The 22,060-nt window shown below is 46.7% G+C and overlaps 1 protein-coding gene across 6 annotated transcripts in view; it reads left to right on the top strand.

Moving 5' to 3' along the window:
* Positions 1-11,464, top strand: part of CR2 (complement C3d receptor 2) — a 194,513-nt gene extending 183,049 nt beyond the window's left edge. For all 6 annotated transcript variants that reach the window (XM_065594550.1, XM_065594552.1, XM_065594555.1 and 3 more), the window contains 4 exons: positions 1,721-1,750; positions 3,301-3,376; positions 8,282-8,353; positions 9,443-11,464. In XM_065594550.1, the coding sequence (XP_065450622.1) occupies positions 1,721-1,750; positions 3,301-3,376; positions 8,282-8,353; positions 9,443-9,479 (215 nt within the window). In that variant the 3' untranslated portion in view covers positions 9,480-11,464. The remainder of the gene's footprint in view (positions 1-1,720; positions 1,751-3,300; positions 3,377-8,281; positions 8,354-9,442) is intronic.
* The last annotated feature ends 10,596 nt before the right edge of the window (positions 11,465-22,060 follow it).

Raw genomic sequence — 22,060 nt, 5'->3', positions numbered from 1 at the left:
GCCGAGCGTCTGAAGCCCTCAGCAGGCAGAGGCTGCCGGGTGAGCAGGGAAGCAGGACAGGCGGGGGCACAGAGGCTGCGGGGGCACAGAGGCTGCAGGGGCCGGGGGGGTGCAGGGACCGGGCAGGCGAGGGGCGCAGAGGCTGTAGGGTGAGTGGGGAGCAGGGGGCACAGAGGCTGCAGGGGTGGGGGGGGTGCAGGGGCTGCAGGGTGAGTGAGGAGCAGGGGTCACAGAGGCTGCAGGGGTGGAGGGGTGCAGGGGCAGGGCAGGCGGGGGGCGCAGAGGCTGCAGGGCGAGTGGGGAGCAGGGGTCACAGAGGCTGCAGGGGCGGAGGGGCTGCAGGGCAAGTGGGGAGCAGGGAAGCACTTAGCAACCCCCAACCAAGATCAGAGCGGGAGGGAGGAGGGGGAATGCAGAGTGCTCAGAGGAGGGGGCAGAGTTGGGGCAGGGACTTTGGGGAAAGGGCAGAGTTGGGGCGGGGCTGGGCCCCCGTGGAGTGTCCTCTTTTTTCAGTGTTGAAATATGGCAACCCTAAGCAGTGTGCCCTTGTTGCCAAGAAGGCTAACGGCATATTGGGCTGCATTAGTAGGAGCATTGCCAGCAGATCGAGGGAAGTGATTATTCCCCTCTATTGGGCACTGGTGAGGTCACATCTGGAGTATTGCGTCCAGTTTTGGGCCCCCCATTACAGAAAGGATGTGGACAAGTTGGAGAGAGTCCAGCAGAGGGCAACGAAGATGATTAGGGCTGGGGCACATGACTTATGAGGAGAGGCTGAGGGAACTGGGCTTGTTTAGTCTGCAGAAGAGAAGAGTGAGGGGGGATTTGATAGCAGCTGCCTTCAACTACCCGAAGGGGGGCATCCAAAGAGGATGGAGCTCTGCTGTTCTCAGTGATGGCAGATGACAGAACAAGGAGCAATGGTCTCAAGTTGCAATGGGGGAGGTCTAGGTTGGATATTAGGAAACACTATTTCACTAGGAGGGTGGTGAAGCACTGGAATGGGTTACCTAAGGAGGTGATATCTCCATCCTTAGAGGTTTTTAAGGCTCCTCTGGCTACATGTTGAGGCATGTTTTGTGGTAGCTGATCCAAACACTCCACCTCTAGTGACTTTCGCTGTAGATAAAAATATGGCTGACCAGTACAGAATTTGTGTGCAGTGTTTTGTTGTAGCCACGTCGGTCCCAGGATATTAGAGACAAGGTGGATGAGGTAATATCTTTTATTGGATTAACTTCTGTTGGTGAGAAACAAGCTTTCAAGCTTCCCCAGAGCTGTTCTTCAGGTCAGTGCAGAATTTGGCAGATGAGCTCCTGACAGTGTCTGGAGGGGAGGGCCCTCTGGTCTCGGAAGGATGCGCAAGAATTCTGCAAATGAGAGCATTCATTCATAATGGAGGAAATCTTTATAGAGGATTTGCCCTATCAATTCTCAGGTCTGTCATCATGTCTCTATTATAATGTACAAGTAATAGAATACCCGGAAAAGCTGCCTTTCTTCTTCCAATATTGGATTATCTAGGGGTCAGATCATGGTTTCCAATATGTCTTATAAATTCTGTAATTTGCATGATGGTATTAATTAGAGTCTATTTGTTAAATTTAGGGTGTGACTTCAGGTATTGGATGTTGCACCAATATGCATCAATGGATTCCTGTAGTTAGCTGGCATTCATATAACTTCACACTTCAGCTCACCTTGCATTTTTTCTTTCTAGGGCCGAACACTGGTACCATGATTGCTATTGGTAAGTAACTTAAAATTTAAAAAATAATTCAATGCACAGACTTTATGTAGTAAGATGCAGTAATAGCGTAAGATATTTAATGTTCCACTGTCTTCATCTCATACAATTTTTCCCCGCTGCTTCACTACATGAGGAATCTACTCCGGGCAGCTAGTTTTTCTGTTACTGTATTACAGGGGTCGGCAACCTTTCAGAAGTGATGTGCCGAGTCTTCATTTGTTCAGTCTAACTTAAGGTTTCACGTGCCAGTAATACATTTGAACATTTTTAGAAGGTCTTTCTATAAGTCTATAATATATAACTAAACTATTGTTGTATGTAAAGTAAATAAGGTTTTAAAAATGTTTAAGAAGCTTCATTTAAAATTAAATTAAAATGCAGAGCCCCCCGACCGGTGGCCAGGACCCAGGCAGTGTGAGTGCCACTGAAAATCAGCTTGTGTGCTGCCTTCAGCACGCGTGCCATAGGTTGCCTACCCCTGTTGTATTATGTCCTGTCTGGTGGTGCCATGTAAAAACTCATGAGGCAGATGCTTGACTTAAAGAATCCAAGAACTATAGGCCTGGAAGGGACCTCAAGAGGCCATCAAGTCCAGCCCCTGTGCTGAGGCAGGACCAAGTAAACCTAGATCATCCCGGACAGGGGTTTGTCCAATCTGTCCTTAAAATCCCCTGTGATGGGGATTCCACAGCCTCCTTTGGAAGCTTATTCAGTGCTTAACTGCCGTTAGTTACAAAGTTTTTCCTAATATCTAACCTAAATCACCCTTGCTGCAGATTAAGCCCATTACTTCTTGTCCTGCCTTCCAGGGGAGGTTGGGAACAATTGATCACTGTCCTCTTTATTCAAAGATGTTAATGGCTCTTGTACTCTGCCCTGCTCCCCCCTCAGTTTTCTCCTGATTCAATCTACCATGGGTCAACTTCTGGTAAAAATCCATTTATTTCGACTGTCTGTATAAACTTGTGATTTATTAATATTTACCTAAACCGAGTCGCCTACTGTGATTCCATCTTAACTGTTATATTCAGGTTTATATGATGTGGAAGTGGGAATTAAGGATCTTACCCCTAGAAGCTCAATTCTGTAGGTCTGTTTTGGATAAGGGTACTACTACAAACTGCATGTGTATGTCTGGTGTCCACCAGAAATGGGAATGGAAAAAGCAACGGAGAAGAAACACGACATTGGGAGTTGACCATGTAGGATAACATTTCACTGTTCTGCCTTTCTAGTTCCAGAGCTGGAACTTTCTCTCCATTTTGAAGGGAGGTTTTAGTCCTGTGACTTTTTTCTAATATTGGACATTTTGTTAATGTCTCTGTTCAATTTTCTCTCAGGAGAATAACATTTTGGCTCAAATCTTTATATGAGATCTTCAGTAGAGAAACCATCATTAAAGCACCTATGGGAAACTCACCTTTGAATAATCTTGGTGCTGATGACATTGGTGCAAGTGGATTCCAGAATTGTGAATTTTTGCTGGATTTCACCATAAATGTTCTAGTTTAATGTTATCACCAGCTTACTGTTTCCTTTTTTCCATCAAGGAGTCGTCATTGGTTTATTGGTGGCTGGTGGAATTGTTGCCATTGTGACATACAAAGCTTGCTTTGGGGGAAAAGGGTGAGCCAAAACAAGATCCTGATGTCTCACTAATTCTTCAGAGTAGTTCACCATTTCTTTCCTGTAGTCCTTCAATTGCTGTGTGCGCTAATATAGTCTGAGGTTTTACCTGATTTTTGTTTAGTTTAGCAACCCGTATCTTTTCTTGCATACCTGCATGCGAGGAGAAAGCAAAGGCATGGCTCTCCAAAACTGCACTCACCAGCAGCTCTGAAGTAATGACACTTCCCAACTATACATAGAGGCTTTTCTAGGATCACATCTCAAATTTTTTTATCAGCAGCCAAGTGCAGAAGCTTTTAAGTGAATTAAATGGACTATTTTCTCTAACTTGGCCATGCTTCATGTAATGCTACTTTGCCATTCCAGGAAAATGTAGTCTGCATTAAGAAAAACACTTAATACCATATTTGTTGTATTTGCTTTTGTTGGAAAACATCTTGTGTTGTGCAGAAATCTGTATTGGATGCTGAAAGTTTAGGATAGAACTGTTTTGTGGTTTGTTTGGTTTTTTTGTTTTTTGTTTTTTGTTTTAGATCTTTACATCCTAATGTGTTTTGCTAAGCTGAGTAACCCCACCTTACACAAAGCAAAACTAACACATGCTTAATTGCCTGAACCATCCCCCTGCCTCAAATCCCAGCCCTTCAGCTGTGGAAACTCAAGCCCCAATCCTGTCAGCACTTCCACATGTGCTTTAATTTTTATGCACATGAAGATATCCCCTCATCTTACAGGGGTTCTGTGACAATCATGTAGCCAAGTGATTCAGAAATGGAATTAATGTGTCTGTCTTCAGAGCAGGGTTTGAAGAGTGTGCAGTAAATAATGCCTGGGGCCACAGCTGTACAACAAGGAGAAAACACAACATAAGAATGGCCATATGGTCCATCTAGTCTAGTGGCCACTGTTGGTTGATTCAGAGGGAATGAACAGAACAGGGCAATGATCAAGAGATTGATTCCCTGTTGCCCAGTCTCAGGGGCTGGCAGGTGTGCTGACACCCAGAGCATGGGCTTGCATCCCTAAGCATCTTGGCTAATAGCCATTGATGGAACTATCCTCCATGGACATAACTACCGTAATTCTTTTGTGATCCCAGGTAGATTTTTGGCCTGTCAACAAGTTCCACAGGTTGACTCTGTTGTGTGAAGTACTTCTTTGTTAGTGCTAAACCCGATGCCTATTAAATTCATTGGGTGACCCCTGATTTTTGTGTTATGTGAGGGGGAGTAAATAACACTTCATGCCATTTATGATTTTTTGAGACCTCGATCATATCCCCTGTTAGTCTTCTAAGCACATTTCTAAACAAAAAATATAAGCTGCTCCTTAAGTGAGTAATATCTGTCGTATGCACTGAGTGAGGCAGGGGTCCTGTGGGGAGAAAACAGCAGGTGATCGTGTAACTAAAGACTGATCACCGTGCGTATGGACAAGGAGGTCAACTCAGGTTGTACAGGCAACCTTAATTCTTGCCTTTTGTAACTGAGTGCTTGACTTTGCAGCCTTATTAATGTTTTTTAACATAGGATGTTTAATGTAGGACTTTCTAGTATTCCACACAAAAGAGTTGTCCTTAAATATCCAGCTAACCCTCAGCCCATCTCCTCAGCAGCCTCGGGCGGGTGGGGCGGGGGAGGAGGACATGGCAGAGGTTCACTACATATAGTCACTTTTGCACAACTTAGTAAATTCAGCAGTTTAGATTAAATTTTCAGAATATTACTTTAAAATCAGTACAGATATAAAAATGAATAAATGATTAAAAAAAAATTCTGGCCAGGCAGCCCAAAAGCACTGTACAAAAAGGTTCTACACTACTACCTCATTTCCTTCTGTCCTCAGCAATAATGTAGGGAATCGATGTGCTTTGCTCACACTCCTTTTCACACTATATACTTTAATATTCTTATTTCTAAGATAATAGAAATCAATTTCTTTCCTGTCAACATACCAGTCTTTTAAATGGGACACTAGAGCTTTATCAGCTTCTACAAATCAATCCCTTTATACAACCAAGGACAATTAAAGCTCCATTTTTAAACTGTAGATCCATGTAAAAAGGAAAAATCAGGGCACATTCAGCGTGGCCAGTGGGAGGGAAGGATCTGTGTCTGGTGGTCTGAAACTTAGTGTATGTCTACATTGGAACTGGAGGTGTAACTTTGAGCTCAGGTGTAGACATACCTGCATTAGCTCGGATTGAGCTAGCATGCTAAAAACACAAGTGTAGCTGCAGTGGCGCTGTACTTGGAAGGCTGACTTGCCACTCGTGCCACCACAGCTACACTTCTGTTTGTAGCATGCTAGCACTGGGCTATGTCTACCCGAGTTGCAAACTACATCTCCAGCTCCAGTATGGACATAGCCTTAGTGTGTCTGTCCCAATCCCCCAACCCAAAGTGTCTTCTCTATTTTGATTTTCTTCTCCCATTGACAAAACAGGAATACTTGAGTTATCCTCAAACTAGGTGTGTGTCCCAGAGCTTTTTCCCATGGACCCCCAGAGATTCAGGCCCAGAATGTCTTCAGAAATGTCTAAAATTTTCAAGTTTGTAAAATGTGAATATGGCTCACTAAAAACATAATCCTATTGATCTGCTGTTCAAGATTTGCTTGCTACAGCGTTCACAGTGGAGATTTTGTCTTGCTGCTAATTAACACTGTGTAAAAGCTTTTTAAAATTGTTTTAAAATGTTACTATTTGAAAAACTGCCATTTATATGAAGTTCCCTTGGGTTCCATTGATTCTGAAGTGCCTTTGATTTGCACCCAAGATCTAGTTTCAATCTAAATTTCTTTGTTTAGCTCTAACTTTGCTATAGATATCTTAGATGCTGTGGAGCCTGCTTTCTACTGTATAACCATTCTTAGAAATGTCAGTGTTGCTTGTTACCTGTGTAGGCAGAGACTCCCATCTTCCCATCCACGTAATAAACATTCTTAGCTTACAGGACATTTCAACAAAGCACCTGCCTAATATCTTTTGTAGGGTAAACGAGAATTCTGGTGCTGAGGCTTATTTTAATCTTTCATCTGTAAGCAAAGACCAATGATCATAAGCCTTTAACAGCACATGGTGTCCCATCTCATGTCTAAACTAATGAGATGATGTGCAGCATCCTACAACTGCTAATTTAGAGCTGTCTCCAGCTACACAGGTAACTGACTTTAGAGATCCTTTCTGCTTTGTATAACTTTTAGCTTTCCTTTTATTTTCGATATCCTTTAATGCTTTTTTAGAGGAGGTACATTGACCAGCTGTTGTGCTCAAGCACAATATAATTCAAGTCGTGAGCTATTAGATACTATCCCTCTGAAGCAACACTTATGCTAGTTGTGACGTATTGCACTTTTGTCATGACCATCAAGCCTGGTGCTTGTTGACTGTAATATTGTATTTGGAAGCCCAATTAGTGTAAACTTTTGAATAATATTCCATGTTGGAAGTTCCCAAGAAAAGAGTCTCATTTGAAATGGGCTTGTACTACCAGAATAAAACAAATCCAATATTAAGATGACTTGCAAGTAGCACGTTGCTATGTAGTCTCTCTGACTATGAAAAGTACTGACTAGCTAGGATTTAACTGGGCACAGTTTTGAAAGAACTAGCCTAAATAAGGTAACTTGTCCTCCTATACGTTTTAACCAGAGCTGTCTATTAAACAGGAAAAGACACGCACATTAGAGAAGAAAATTTGTACATTGGTTTCTTGCCTTCCAATGCGATTTTTACAATGCCAAGGCTAGTCCACATACAAAAATGACTTTCTCTGTGTGAGGAAACAGGATTCTGACCAACAGTTCCTGATTCAGGACATGGTACAATGTGGCTTGTTTTACCTAACTTGTCAAAACACACAACTGAAATCTAAAACTCAGAAGTTTAATGTTGTGTATTTTTGTGTTCACTTAATCCCAGAAACAGTTTGCTGTCTGAAAAAGTAAAGCCATAGGTTTTTCCAATAATTTAACTTCAGTTTTTAGGAAACCCTTTTAAGCTTTATACTTGACTTTAATTTGCATATTGACCAATCTTTTGTCAAACTATTAATAGCTCTTTTGAATGTTTTCTAGAAGAGCAATATGTTTAAATAAATTTGAGACTTCACTCAGTAAAGGGGTACTAGCACATACACTAATTATAAATTAGTCCTCTATACCCAATCATGTGAACCTCAAGCTTGACATCTCTGTTTGCTGCAGTCCCCTGGAGATGTTTGATTGGCGGAAATATGAATATAAATATTGATAGGAAGCTTGAGTTAAAACTGTGTCCCCTTTAAAAGGGGCACAGCTGGGTAGAGTGCATATAGATCTTACCTGGTATGGGATTTCTTACACAATTGAGTTTGAATAGAAAATTGTACATAAAATTTTGGATTTAAACATTCTCTTAGTTTGCAACACTGCAATGCTTCATTGTGCTAGTGCTTGGAAAGCTAATTTTCTCTATGTGCACTGAAAGAAATGCAAAAGTAAGTAGCATTAACTAGTTTTTTTTTTAATCTTTCACTTTTTTAATCATCTAATGATATGGAAATAACATGTAAGGATCTTTTAAGCCAGTTAAACTCATGACTATAGAATTCTAGAAGTGAGAGACAGAGAGGACCTGTCAAATCATCCTGTTCCTGCAAAGGCAGGATTGTTCTCTACCATTTTAGTCCATGCTAGTTTTAAAAGTTACAGGTAATAGGGCTTCCACTACTTCCCTCCCCCCCCCCCCCCCCCCCAAAAAAAAAACATTGCCATCAAAAATTTTCCTAATATTCAGTTGTCTTTGGCATTCTAATTATATAAAAAGCCTCCTTTAAAGAAGCAAAAGCAACTTTGATTTTTACTCTTGAATTCTGGAGTCCTATTTTATTGAATTAGTTTCTCTCCTTTCCTGCTGTTCAGCCCATATGATGCAAATCAGCGCTTCAGTGATCTACAGGAACGTGAAAAAAAAACTAATTTGGGTCTTGAAAGGTATTTTTATAGAAAATATTTACGTCAATGTGAAAAGATGGTGAGGTTCTGATGAACCATTATCTGCAAGAACATAATGCAGCATATCAAATTGAGACTATAAATTACTTTCTTAGGTTACCTTTCTTCCGTGGCCTAAACAGATATGTTGAATATGACACTTATGTGAATATTCACTAAATTCTCCATTTCTATGTAACCATTTTGTCAACTACAGCAGTTATGAATGCATTGTGTGCCTTATGTCCTTGTGCTGTAACTTGTCATTAACGGCTCTGTCTTCACATATAAACGTTATTTCAGTATATTACCATTTTGATAATATAAGAACAAATATTTTCTCCAGAAGAATATTAATGCTACAAAGCCCATGTTGGATTTTCATTTCTGGTGTAAGGTTGCAATTATATCCTTAAATCTGAGACTTCATTCAGTAGAGGAGTAGTAGTATACAGACTTTATATTACAACTTTTAGCTGATATAATTGTATATGTGGAGCTTTCCAGCAGGTAGAAGATGCTAAACAAATCTCTACTGAAGAGCTCAGGTGGTGGTGGTGGTGTGTTTCATAGTGGGTTCACTGTGAAACCCAGGGCCCTGACAATGCTACAAACATTCTGTTGACTCTTCAACAGGACTCTAGGTGGTATTCTTGGTGTACAGTTGAATGTGATTAGTCAGCGGAAGAAACTAATGTGTCCTAAAACAGTGTTATGTTATAAATGACTCCCTCGCCTTTCCAGTGCTCTAAACAGTTGAGCGTTAGGGGGAGGGAGCATAGCTAGTCCAGTTCTCCTGTATTTAGGATATGTAATAGCTAACTTACAACTGTTTGCCAACTTTGATTACAGATTAATTCTACTCATTTTTTTTCTGTTTTGGACGTGGCCTCTGAGAAGAAACAGCACGAACTGTGCTTTAATTGGAAATTAGTTTATAATTGTGTTAATGTAACTCTAAAATAAACAAAACAAATCTTTCAGACAGAACATAAAATGAAAAAACTCATTATCCTAAACATCTGGAGTGAAGTAAAGATATTATGCATTTTTACTTTGGTTATAACTTTCTTTATTTTGCTTTTGCAGGAAAGATGCCTATCATTCTGGCAGTGCTGATTACTAATTTGTTCATCAGACAGTGAACACGATATTGGAAGAAAATGGAAAAATTGAGGGAAACCTCATATGATTGCACTAAACTTCTCTCGTGATCCCAGATTCCTCTCGCTACAGTTATATTCAGCTTTGTGGATTTTGCTGTTGCAAGCAAGAGCCTGTTGAGATTTCTATTTGGAAGTTTCTATCTTGAAGTACTTATTATCCCTTTTAAAATACAGATTAATGATGCCAAAGATACTCATTGAACTGCTGTAGGTTTTTATTAATTCAAATGTATCCTCAGTTTTTAAATCAAATCTCCAGAATAATCAGTGTTCCTTTGCTCTCCTCTCCAGGAAACTCCACAAAAAACAACCCCAAACTATTCTTACCCCAAGTCTTGTTGTAGTAGGTCCGGGGTGGGGCTCGTCCCTTCCTGGGGCGCCTGAAAGCCAGGCCGCCCCGCTACAAAGCGAATAACAGTTAGGGCCCCGACCTTTGGGTAGGGGCTAAGCACCCAATTGATAGTTCAGGGCTCAGGCCCCTATGCAGGGACTGAGCACACAATTAGCAGTTCAGAGCTCAGGCCCTTAGGCAGGGACTGAGCACACAATTAACAGTTCCGGGCTCAGGCCCTTAGGCAGGGACTGAGCACACAATTAACAGTTTAGAGCTCAGGCCCTTATGCAGGGACTGAGCATACAATTAACAGCTCTGGCCCTGGGTCAGGGCGGGGCAGCAAACCAATAGTCAGTCAGTGGCCCAGGCCTTGTAGCAGGGGCTGGGTCAGTTTGGGTTAGCCCAGGCCCTAGGTCAGGGCGGGGCAGCAAACCAATAGTCAGTCAGGGGCCCAGGCCCCTTGGACAAGGAGGAGGAGAGACTGCCACCCGGCGCGGGGTGGCAGGGGGGAACACAGGCCCACCCACTCCACTGTGTTCCAGCCCGGGGCCCTATCCGCAGCAGTCCATCTGCCGCGCAGTCAGTGGGGATCCTGACCGCAACACACTGACATGGGTTCGGGGTCAGCTATCCCCGGGCCACTTCCCATCTCCTCCTCCATGGGTACCTGTTCCTCCTGAGTTCCGTCTGCTGGGTCGCAGATCATGGGCTCCTCCGGGCCCCGAGCACCAGGTAGGTCTGTCGCTCCCTCTGGGCCCTCAGCGGGGGGAAGCTCAGACCGCTCCTCGGGGTACCGGGCTCTCGGCAGGCTCGGCCAGTCCTCCTCAGGATACCGGGCTCTCGGCAGGCTCGGCCAGTCCTCCTCGGGGTACCGGGCTCTCGGCAGGCTCGGCCAGTCCTCCTCTGGGTACCGGGCTCTCGGCAGGCTCAGGTCTGCGGGAGCTCGGGCACCAGCGTCTGTCCTCTCCCGCTGCCGGCCAGCTAGTGAGCGCTGGGGCCTGGCCTTTATACTTCCTGTCCCACCCCTTGACTTCCGGGGGGCGGGGACAGGTCGCGGTGGCTCCGCCCACTCTGGCGGCTGTTCTGGCTCATCGCTTCCTGGGGCGCCTGGAAGCCAGGCCGCCCCGCTACACTTGTGTTCAGTGTGTCCTCAGTGTGGCATCCCATGGTGAAGTGCATGGATGTGTGTAAGATTCATGTGTTCAGAATCCACACAAATTTGTTAAGCTTGTAGCGAGAGCCAAAATAAATTACCTTTGTTTCCTTATGGGCACTTTCTGATAAGTAAGCAGTAAAATGGTTATACTTGTGAGCAAATTCCTTCTGATTCCATGCCTAAATGAAATGTCTTTATTTTTATATTTCAGTAGCTGAAAATAAGTTTGGTAGCATTTAAAGCAAGTTTATTACATTCAGGAAATTCTCTGCTGTGAGAAGGTGTTCATCACCAAACGCTGTTTTGTCATGATCACTGAAAACATAATTTATTTGTATTTATACAAGCTGTACAGAATTTTACTTGGAAAGCAGCATATTTATCAAGTGAAAAAACTGGAATTTCTCTGTTCTACTTAAGTAATTTCTCTGAATAAAAGGAATATGGTGCAAAGATGATAGCATCCTGACTTTTTTCCCCCTATGCATTAAAATAGAAACTGTCTCAATAGCGATGTAAAAATGTGGTTGAAATGTACCCCTCTACTGTGATCTGGTCACTGCTTTCCAGAGCAGATGAAACTAGTACTACTTTTTGCACCTCCCATTTCCCCCCCCCCGCCCCCCCAAAAATCCATGATTTCCTAGAGTATGGATCTTTCTAGCAAGGGGTAGCACTTTGTCAGCCTTGTAACAATGGACTGCCAGGAAACTGCAGGGGTCGGCAACCTTTCAGAAGCGGTGTGCCGAGTCTTTATTTATTCACCTTAATTTAAGGTTTCGCGGGCCAGTAATACATTTTAATGTTTTTTAGAAGGTCTCTCTCTATAAGTCTATATATAATATAACTAAACTAGTGTTGTATTGTAAAATAAACAAGGTTTTCAAAATGTTTAAGAAGCTTCATTTAAAATGAAATTAAAATGTTGATCTTACGCCAGCAGCCCGCTCCGCCCGCTGCTGGTCTGGGGTTCTGTTCACCTAGGCCTGCTGCGGGCTGAGCGAGGCCTGCGGCCAGGACCCCGGCTGGCAAGGATCCGGCAGTCAGAACCCCAGACCAGCAGCGGGCTGTGTGGGGCCGGCGGCCAGGACCCCAGACCGGCAGTGGACTGAGCGGCTCAGCTCACTGCCACTCAGGGGTTCCATCCGCCAGCTCCTGCCAGCCGGGATCCTGGCTGCCGGATCCACTCAGCCCGCTGCCAGTCTGGGGTCCTGGCCCTCCCCACATACAGTGGGTACCTACCTTCTCCCTGGTTCTGGCCATTCTCTTCCTCTCTCTGCACTGAGCTGAGGGTGGCAGTGCACTGAGCACAGGGCTGGGGGTGAAGGGTCGGGCCAGGAGCTAAAATGAGGGAGGGGGCTCAGGGTTGGGGCAGGAGGTTTGGGTGTGGGGCACTTACCTGGGCAGCTCCCATTTGATGCAAGGGGTACAGATGGGAATGTGGGGGGGGGTTTCAGGAGCTCCCATTTGGTGCTCTGGGTGGGGATGTGGCGGGTGCATGGGGTGTGGGGGGGCTGGGGATGTGGGGCGGTGCAGGTGTCAGGGCAGAGGGGGGGCTGGGGATGTGTGGGGGTGCCAGAGTCAGGGCTAGAGTTGTGGGGGTGGGATGAAGGAGTCAAACAGAGGGCTAGGTGTGTGTATGAGGGAGGTACAGGGCTCAGGGCAGGGCTCTGGGGTGTGTGCGGGGCTCAGGGCAGAGGGCAGGGTGTGTGTGTGGGGGGGGGGGTCAGGGCTCAGGGGAGAGGGCTGGGTGATTGCCCCCCTAAGAACTCCCAACCCCCAAGCTCCTTATCCCCTGACCCCCCCCTCCAGAGATCCCCCCCCCCACCCTAACTGCCCCCCCAGGACCCTCCTTGCTCTGTCCCCTGACTGCCCTGACCCCTATCCACGCCCTGACAGACCCCAGGACTCCCATGCCCCATCCAACCCCCCCTGCTCCCTGACTGCCCCCTCCAGAGACCTCCCCCCATCCAACCCACACCCACCCCTTATCCAACCCCCCCCAGCCCCTGACTGCCCCCACGCCCACCCCTTACCCAACCCCCCCCGGCCCCGGACCCTTACCATGAGGCTCCACGCAGAGCCTGATAAGCTGCCCCGCGGGAGCGTGCAGCCTCGGCCCCCAGAGCTCTGTGCGCGCAGCGGCAGGGCTCCGGGTGAACGGGGAGCGTCTTTCCCTCCCCGCGGAGCCAAACACTGCCCCATGGGAGCACGCAGCCCCTACCCCCAGAGCGCTGCGTGCGCGGCGGCAGAGCTCCAGAGAAGGCGCGTGAGGGGCCGGCAGCTTGCTGCGCTCCGGCCCAGGAGCGCGGACCCCACGGCTTGCCGTGCCAGGAGAGTGGGGTCATTTGCCCACCCCATGTGCACGGCTATGCTTCTGCTCCCTGCCCCTGGGGGGGAGCGGAGGGCAGAGGAGAGCGGGCCGGGCTGGGCAGGATTTTTAATGGCACGCTGGAGTCCCAGCAGGCTCCAGCGTGCCATTAAAAGTCGGCTCGCGTGCCGTCTTTGGCATGTGTGCCATACGTTGCCGACCCCTGGTGTATAGCTTCTGTGGGGTCACTTGTGCAGTAAGATACTATCCAAACTAAATGCAAGCGTGATAGTGTAACCCACACACTTCCTGGGTGTGGTGGTCTGTCCCATCTAGTGGCACCAAGACCACTTAGAGAGACATAAAATGAGTCTGGTCCACAGCCTTCACTAAAAGCCAGTTGGCTTTTAGCTCATGCGGTAGAGGCTCGTGCACTAAGCTCCGGAGGCCCCCAGTTGGATCCTGTCCTAAGTGATAGAAACAGGTTTCTGATACTCATTAGAAACTGCAAAGATGTTTAATCTAATGACGCTTTGCCTTTGCTCAGATTACCTGAAGGATGTGTCTGGATTTAGATGTTTTAATTTCCCACTGTTGCTAAGGTCATAGCTACACTGGGGATTGTCCTGATTTTCAGTTAGCAGTTCAAATCCCCAGCATAGCATCAGGTTTGCCCTATTAAGCCTTGTTTTGCACTAGTGCGGCTTGTTTTCGAGCATGGATAGGTGTAAACTACATAAGTGCAAACTGCAGTTTATAGCAGTTTTCCAGTCTACACTGTGGCTGAGCATATTGGTGTCAAACCACTAGTGGCTGAAAGCAGGACAAAGGCTCAGGCCATGTATATACTACCGGCTAAATCAGCACTGTTGCAATTGATGTAGCGGTGTCGATTTTAGTGGGTCTGGTGAAGACTCTAAGTCAATGGGAGAGTGCTCTCCGTTTGATTCTCATAGACTCATAGACTTTAAGGTCAGAAGGGACCATTATGATCATCTAGTCTGACCTCCCGCATGATGCAGGCCACAAAAGCTGACCCAACCCCTTTCCCTTGACTCTGTTGTTGAAGTCCCCAAATTCTGTGATTTAAAGGCTTCAAGTCGCAGAGAATCCTCCAGCTAGGGAACCCTGCCCCATGCTGCTGAGGAAGGCGAAAAACCTCCAGGGCCTCTGCCAATCTACCCTGGAGGAAAATTCCTTCCCGACCCCAAATATGGCGATCAGTAGAACCCTGAGCATGTAGGCAAGATTCTCCAGCCAGACCCTCATTGGCCATTGATACTATTTACCAGCGATAGCACGCTGTTGATTTGACTAAAATCACGTTATCCCATTAAACCATTCCCTCCATAAACTTATCTAGCTTAATCTTAAAGCCAGACAGGTCCTTCGCCCCCCACTGTTTCTCTCGGAAGGCTGTTCCAATATTTCACCCCTCTGATGGTCAGAAACCTTCGTCTAATTTCAAGCCTAAACTTCCCCACGGCCAGTTTATATCCATTCGTTCTCGTGTCCACATTAGTACGGAGCTGAAATAATTCCTCTCCCTCCTTGGTATTTATCCCTCTGATATATTTGAAGAGAGCAATCATATCCCCCCTCAGCCTTCTTTCGGTTAGGCTAAACAAACCGAGCTCCTCGAGTCTCCTTTCATGAAGCGGAAGCTGTGTCGACAGGAGAGTGTTTCCCATCAACACAGCGCGATGTAGACACGGCTGTAAGTCAACCCAAGTTACGTCGACTTCAGTTAAGTAACTTGCATAACTCAGATTGACCTACAGCATTAGTGTAGACCAGCCCTCCGTGTACACAAGGCCATGGATGGTGGTAGCATTGGGAAGCTTAGTGTAGATGGGCCAGTGGGTGCTATGGGCATTTTAAACACAATTAATAGTATTTTCAAAAGAGCCTAAAGAAACAGAGGGTCCTGTGGCACCTTATAGACTAACAGATGTATTGGAGCATGCGCTTTCGTGGGTGAATACCCACTTCATCAGATGCATGTAATGGAGCTTATGCTCCAATACATCTGTTAGTCTATAAGGTGCCCCAGGACTCTGTTGCTTTTTACAGATCCAGACTAAGGCCTGGTCTACACTAGGAGGTTATGTCGAATTTAGCAGCGTTAACTCGAATTAACCCTGCACCCGTCCACACAACGAAGCTATTTCTTTCGACATAGAGGTCTCTTTAAATCGATATCTGTACTCCTCCCCGACGAGGGGAATAGTGCTAAATTCGACATGGCCATGTCGAATTAGGGTAGGTGTGGATGGAAATTGACGCTAATAGCTCCGGGAGCTATCCCACAGTGCACCACTCTGTTGACACTCTGGACAGCAGTCCGAGCTTGGATGCTCTGACCAGCCACACAGGAAAAGCCCCGGGAAAATTTGAATTCCTTTTCCTGTCTGGGCAGTTTGAATCTCATTTCCTGTTTGGACATCGTGGCGAGCTCAGCAGCACTGGCAACGATGCAGAGTTCTCCAGCAGAGGTGACCATGCAATCTCAGAATAGAAAGAGGGCCCCAGCATGGACTGATTGGGAAGTCTTGGATCTGATCGCAGTGTGGGGCGATGAGTCCGTGCTTTTGGAGCTGCGATCGAAAAGACGGAATGCAAAGATCTACGAGAAGATCTCAAAAGCCATGACAGAGAGAGGATACAGCTGGGATGCAACGCAGTGCTGCGTGAAAATCAAGGAGCTGAGACAAGCGTACCAGAAGACCAAAGAGTCAAACAGACATTCCGGATCCCAGCCACAGACATGCCATTTCTACGAGGCACTGCATTCCATTCTAGATGTGGCCGCCACCACTACCCCACCACTGCCCGTGGACTCTGAGGATGGGATATTGTCAACGGCCACCTCCTCGGAGATGTTAGTGGACGGGGAAGATGAGGAAGGTGAGGAGGAGGAGGAGACAGTCGACAGCGCTTACAACACTGATTTCCCAGACAGCCAGGATCTCATCACCCTCACAGAGATCCCCTACCAACCATCCCCAGGCATTAACCCAGACCCTGAATCAGGGGAAGGATCAGTCGGTAAGTGTGTTAAACATGTAAACATTTATTTTGAACAGAACAGGAATATTAACAATGGGTTTTTCATGATTTGTTTGCCCTAAGCACTTAACGTTTTAGTCCTTGGCAGTGCAACTATTGCAAAAGAATCTAACAATGTCCAGTTTATCATGATTAGTTTGCCCTAGGCGCTCTACTTTTTAGTCCTTGCCAGTGCAGCTACTGGAAAAGAAGGTCTAGATGTCCGGGGATAGAGCTGAAATCTTCATGGGACATCTTCACGAAGCTCTCCTGGAGGTAATTAGAAAGCCTTTGCATGAGGTTCCTGGGGAGAGCGGCCTTATTGTGTCCTCCATGGTAGGAAACGTTTCCTCGCCAGGCTATCAAGTACTCTGGGATCATTGCCTTGCAGAGCATGGCGGCATACGGCCCTGGTCTTTGCAGGCTTTCACGCAGCATGCGTTCTTTCTCGGTCTCAGAAATTCTCAGCAGAGTGATGTCGCTCATGGTGACCTGCTTAGAATTAGGGGAATGTTACTATTGGGACTGCTTGCCTGTTCCTTTACAGAATTGTCACCAGCGGTTTACAGCCACGCAGTGGAGGCGGGAGAGGGGCAGCATACAGGGATCTTTCCCAGGGACAGCCGCGAGGGGGTGGGACAGGGGCAGAGTTCATGCTTGCCGAATTGCCAGCAGCAGGAACTGGCCAACGATAGGAGCATTGCTTTGAACGTGAAAGGAGGGCACTGCTATAATTTAAGTTTTAAGCAGCCAAAAGTCTATGGCTTACCATGTCAGCCTGCTACCCAAATTCCGCTGTCCTGCCCCGCTTGTCTGATCTCCACTGCAAGACCCCAGGCTTGCGAAGGCCGAATGCGAAGGCCGAAAATTCGACCTTGTCCTGAGTGCGCATGTGATAGGTGCTGTGCATGGTCTTGTTCACAGAGAAAGACTATGTTCATTGTTCACAAAAAATTATCTTTGTGAGGAATTCACTCCCTTTTTCCCATCCCACAGCTGCAAATGTCTCCTGACCTACCCTGGCATCCCTCTCACAGAGGCTTCCGCAGATTAGGCGGAGAAAGAAAAGGACACGGGACGACATGTTCTCAGAACTTATGGGCAGCTCCCAAGCCGATGCGGCCCAGCAGACCCAGTGGAGGGAGAACATGTCGCAATACCAGAGAGCACACAGCGAATGGGAGGAGAGGTGGCGGCAGGAAGACGAGCAGGTGACTCAAACGCTGCTTGGACTAATGAGGGAGCAAACGGACATGCTCCGTCGCCTTGTGGATGTTCTGCAGGACGGGAGGCAGGAGGACAGAGCCCCGCTGCAGTCTATCTCTAACCGCCCTCCCCCGCCACAAACTCCCATACCCCCCTCACCCAAAGTCCCAAGAAGGAGGGGCGGCAGGGGCTGTGAAAACTGTCACTCCACCCCTGCAGACCGCTCAAGTACCAGAAGGCTCTCATTCCCCAAAATTTGATAAGTCCTTTCCTTCCCGCCTCACCCAAGCCCCCATCCCAGTTTCATCCCCTAACTGTGTAGTAGCTAATAAAATACATGTTTCTGTTAATTACTGTTTCCATCATGTTCTTTTAGGGGAGTGTGTGTTTGAAGGGGAGGAAGGGGGTTGGTAATTGGAGAGGACAGTCACCTTTACCAGGGTACAGACATGGGGGCAGGTTCAGCAGCAGGTCACACACACAGTGCAGTCACTAGGCACCCTGGTCAGTCTGGGAGGTGGTTTTCATGTTCTGTGGGGAGTGGAGGGGGGTGGATAGAGATCTTATGCAGCGGTCCTTATCCTGGATCACAGAGCCACACAGCAGGGATCTGTAACCATCCTCCCCCGCCACAAAGTCACATAGCCCCCACACACAGAGTCCCGAAAAGGAGGGGTGGCAGGCTCCGTTGAAACAACCAGTCCACCACTGCGGACCGCTCTAGGAGCAGGAGCCTGTCATTCCTCGAGTTTAGAAGCGTCCTTTCCATCACTACGCCTGCTCCCCACCACAGTCTGCGTCCCAGTTTCAACACTTTACCACGAAATCCGTAATAAAGAAAACGGTGTTCATTAAAAATAAAATAAATGGAACTTTGTTAAACATGTGTTGGAAGGGGGGGGACGGGGTGAACGGGATATGTAGCTGGAGAGGATAGTCAACAGTAAGTGGGTAAAGAAATGGGGGCAGGTTCAGCTTCTCTTTAAACAACGTTAATAGTCACAGGTTATCCTGCTCACTGAGGAACCTAGCTTTCAAAGCCTCCTGGATGCAGAGCGCGTCCCGCTGGGCTGTTCTAATCGCCCGGCTGTCTGGCTGGGCGTAATCAGCAGCCAGGCTATTCGCCTCAACCTCCCACCCCGCCATAAAGGTCTCCCCCTTGCTCTCACAGAGATTGTGGAGCACACAGCAAGCTGCAATAACAATGGGGATATTAGTTTCGCTGAGATCAGAGCGAGTCAGTAAGCTTCTCCATCTCCCCTTGAGACGTCCAAAAGCACACTCCACCACCATTCTGCACTTGCTCAGACGATAGTTGAAGAGTTCTTTTTCACTGTCCAGGGCGTCTGTATAGGACTTCATGAGCCAGGGCATTAGCGGGTAGGCTGGGTCCCCAAGGATCACTATAGGCATCTCCACATCCCCAACAATTATTTTCTGGTCCGGGAAGTAAATACCTTCCTGCAGCCGTCTAAACAGACCAGAGTTCCTGAAAACACAAGTGTCATGAACCTTGCCCGGCCATCTTACGTTGATGTTTGTAAAACGTCCCCTATGGTCCACCAGTGCTTGCATTGAAAAGTAGCCCTTTCGGTTAATGTACTGGCTGGCCTGGTGGTCCGGTCCCAGGATAGGGATGTGAGTTCCATCTATAGCCCCACTGCAGTTTAGGAATCCCATCGTGGCGAAGCCATCTATGATGACCTGGACGTTTCCAAGGGTCACTACCTTTGACAGCAGTAGCTCAACGATTGCGTTGGCTACTTGCATCACAGCAACCCCCACGGTAGATTTGCCGACACCAAAGTGATTCACGACTGACCAGTAGCTGTCTGGCATTGCAAGCTTCCAGAGGGCTATGGCCACTCGTTTCTGGACAGTCAGGGCTGCTCGTATCTGGGTGTCCTTGTGCTTCAGGGCAGGGGACAGCAACTCACGAAGTTCCAGGAAAGTTCCCTTCCGCATGCGAAAGTTTCTCAGCCACTGGGATTCATCCCAGACCTGCAGCACTATGTGGTCCCACCAGTCCGTGCTCGTTTCCCGGGCCCAGAATCGCCGTTCCACAGCATCAACATGACCCATTGCCACCATGATGTTCAAGGCATGGGGTCCCGTGCTTTGTGAGAGGTCTGTGCCACTCTCAGACTTCATGTCCTCACCGCGCTGCGGTAGCCTCCTTGTCCGATTTCTCAGCATCTGCCTCTGGAAAAGGTGTATGATAAGGTGCAAGGTGTTGACAACGGCCATAACTGCAGCGATGGTCGCAGCGGGCTCCATGCTTGCAGTGCTGTGGCGTCCGCGCTGTCACTCACTAGAAAAGTGCGCGAATTGATTGCCCACCGGCGCTTTCAGGGAGGGAGGGCGGGAGTGATGGTTGGATGACAACCGTTACCCAAAACCACCCTCGACACATTTTTTTCCCCAGCAGGCATTGGGGGCTCGACTCAGAATTCCAATGGGCAGCGGGGACTGCGGGAACTGTGGGATAGCTGCCCACAGTGCACCGCTTCCAATGTCGACGCTTGCCCCGTTAGTGTGGACTCACAAAGTCTATTACTGTCCTTAGTGTGGATATACACGTTCGACTTTGTAATATCGGTTCCACATATTCGATTTAAGTAAAATCGAACTACTCTCGTAGTGTAGACATACCCTAACATGGCTACCCCTCTGATAAAAGAGCCTAAGTGAGTTAAGGAGGAAAATTCCTATTGAAAGTTGTTGGGAGCTGACTTGAGATGAAGGGGAGTTGATGTGAGTCACATTAGCTGCCTGACTCTGTTCTGTAGCATAGTGATTCTGCTCACAACTTTCCATACAATGAGGTCATGAAATGGAAATTGTTGAAAAACCACTTTAAGGTGGAGTTGAGGCCTCTCAACTGCAGGAAAATAGTAAACAAATCATGTTTTTTCATAATGTGTAGAAATGCACCAAATTTGGTAAAGGTTAGAGTGGGGCTGGGATTGTGAAGTAAAATATTTACAAATTTTATTAAAGCTAATGTTAAAAAAATTATATAATACATAGGTTGGGAAAAGTGTCTATACATCTGGGTATAGTGCTTGGATTATCCACAAACACAAAATTTGTTTTTAAAGTCATATGATACATAGAGTACGTAATCAGCAATAACCCAAATTAAGGTGAATAGATTAAACCAGGGGTAGGCAACCTACGGCACGTGTGCCGAAGGTGGCACACGAGCTGATTTTCAGTGGCAGTCACACTGCCTGGGTCCTGGCCACCCATCTGGGGGGGGGGGGGGGCCTCTGCATTTTAATTTGATTTTAAATGAAGCTTCTTAAACATTTTAAAAACCTTATTTACTTTACATACAATAATTTAGTTTTATATTATAGACTTATAGAAAGAGACCTTCTAAAAACGTTAAAATGTATTACTGGCACGCAAAACCTTAAATCAGAGTGAATAAATGAAGACTCAGCACATCACTTCTGAAAGGTTGCCAACCCCTGGATTAAACAATACAGTTTAGACATTAGAATCCAAATACTCAGGTACATCACTCATGAAAAGTTGTACAGAGATTTGGTTGTGGAAAGCAAAATATATCAATGAGTAGCATTACTAGTTCAGCCTGGCAGTGATGGGTGCTTAGACTAAAGTGTCTGCGGGCAGTTGGTGCTGTATATGGCTCATCTCTCATCTTGCTGGTCAGTGTGTGTGTGTGTGTGTGTGTGTGTGTGTGTGTGTGTGTGTGTGTGTGTGTGTGTGTGTGTGTGTGTGTGTGTGTGTGTGTGTGTGTGTGTGTGTGTGTGTGTGAGAGAGATTTTTTAACATGAATCTGCAGGAGAAGATTAAGGTCTAGCTAACCCAGTGCCTGCAGTTTTAAATATGGGATAGAAACTTCAACCTTGTGCATGTTCCTTGATAATTAACAGGATGGGTTTTAGATACCTGCCTCTTGTGCTGATCTTCAGGAAGGAGAGATGCGTGAAAGGAAATGCAACTGAAGCCCCATATAGACAGCATGCTCCTTCAGCTGGTTCCACAGCACCAGCACTAGTGCGGGACTTATGAGCACCACCTGTAAGTGCCACATCCCTCCAGTTGCTCATGAACTGCACAATTCTAACTCACTTGCTCATAGATGAGGAAAATCCCCCTAGCTACACATTTACCTTAGTTTGTTCTTGTGCCTTTTTCTGCCATTTGCATTGACTCTGCTTCCTGCCTTGTGCCGTTTACAGCCCTTTGGACATGGGGGTTACTTATGACCCTGCTAAGAGGGTGCTCTGGGAAGGAGGAACAAGCTCTTCTTAGTAAATTCACAGGTAACCATCCTCTTTGTTCTGTTGAACAAAGCAATCAGAGTAAACACCTGTGACCTTGCAACAGTTGAGCAACTTCTCTTTTTGCAGCAATAATAGAGAATTCACTCTGCAAAAATTCCCTTCTTTAAACATATCCCCACCATACAGTAGCTTAGTGACACCCGCTATCAAGACTGTTCCCTTGAATT

The sequence above is a fragment of the Chrysemys picta genome, chromosome 4 (genome assembly GCF_011386835.1).
Source record: "Chrysemys picta bellii isolate R12L10 chromosome 4, ASM1138683v2, whole genome shotgun sequence".
Taxonomy (NCBI): domain Eukaryota; kingdom Metazoa; phylum Chordata; order Testudines; family Emydidae; genus Chrysemys; species Chrysemys picta.
The sequence above is the reverse complement of the archived record's forward strand: the minus strand, read 5'-3'. Positions and strand labels throughout refer to the sequence as shown.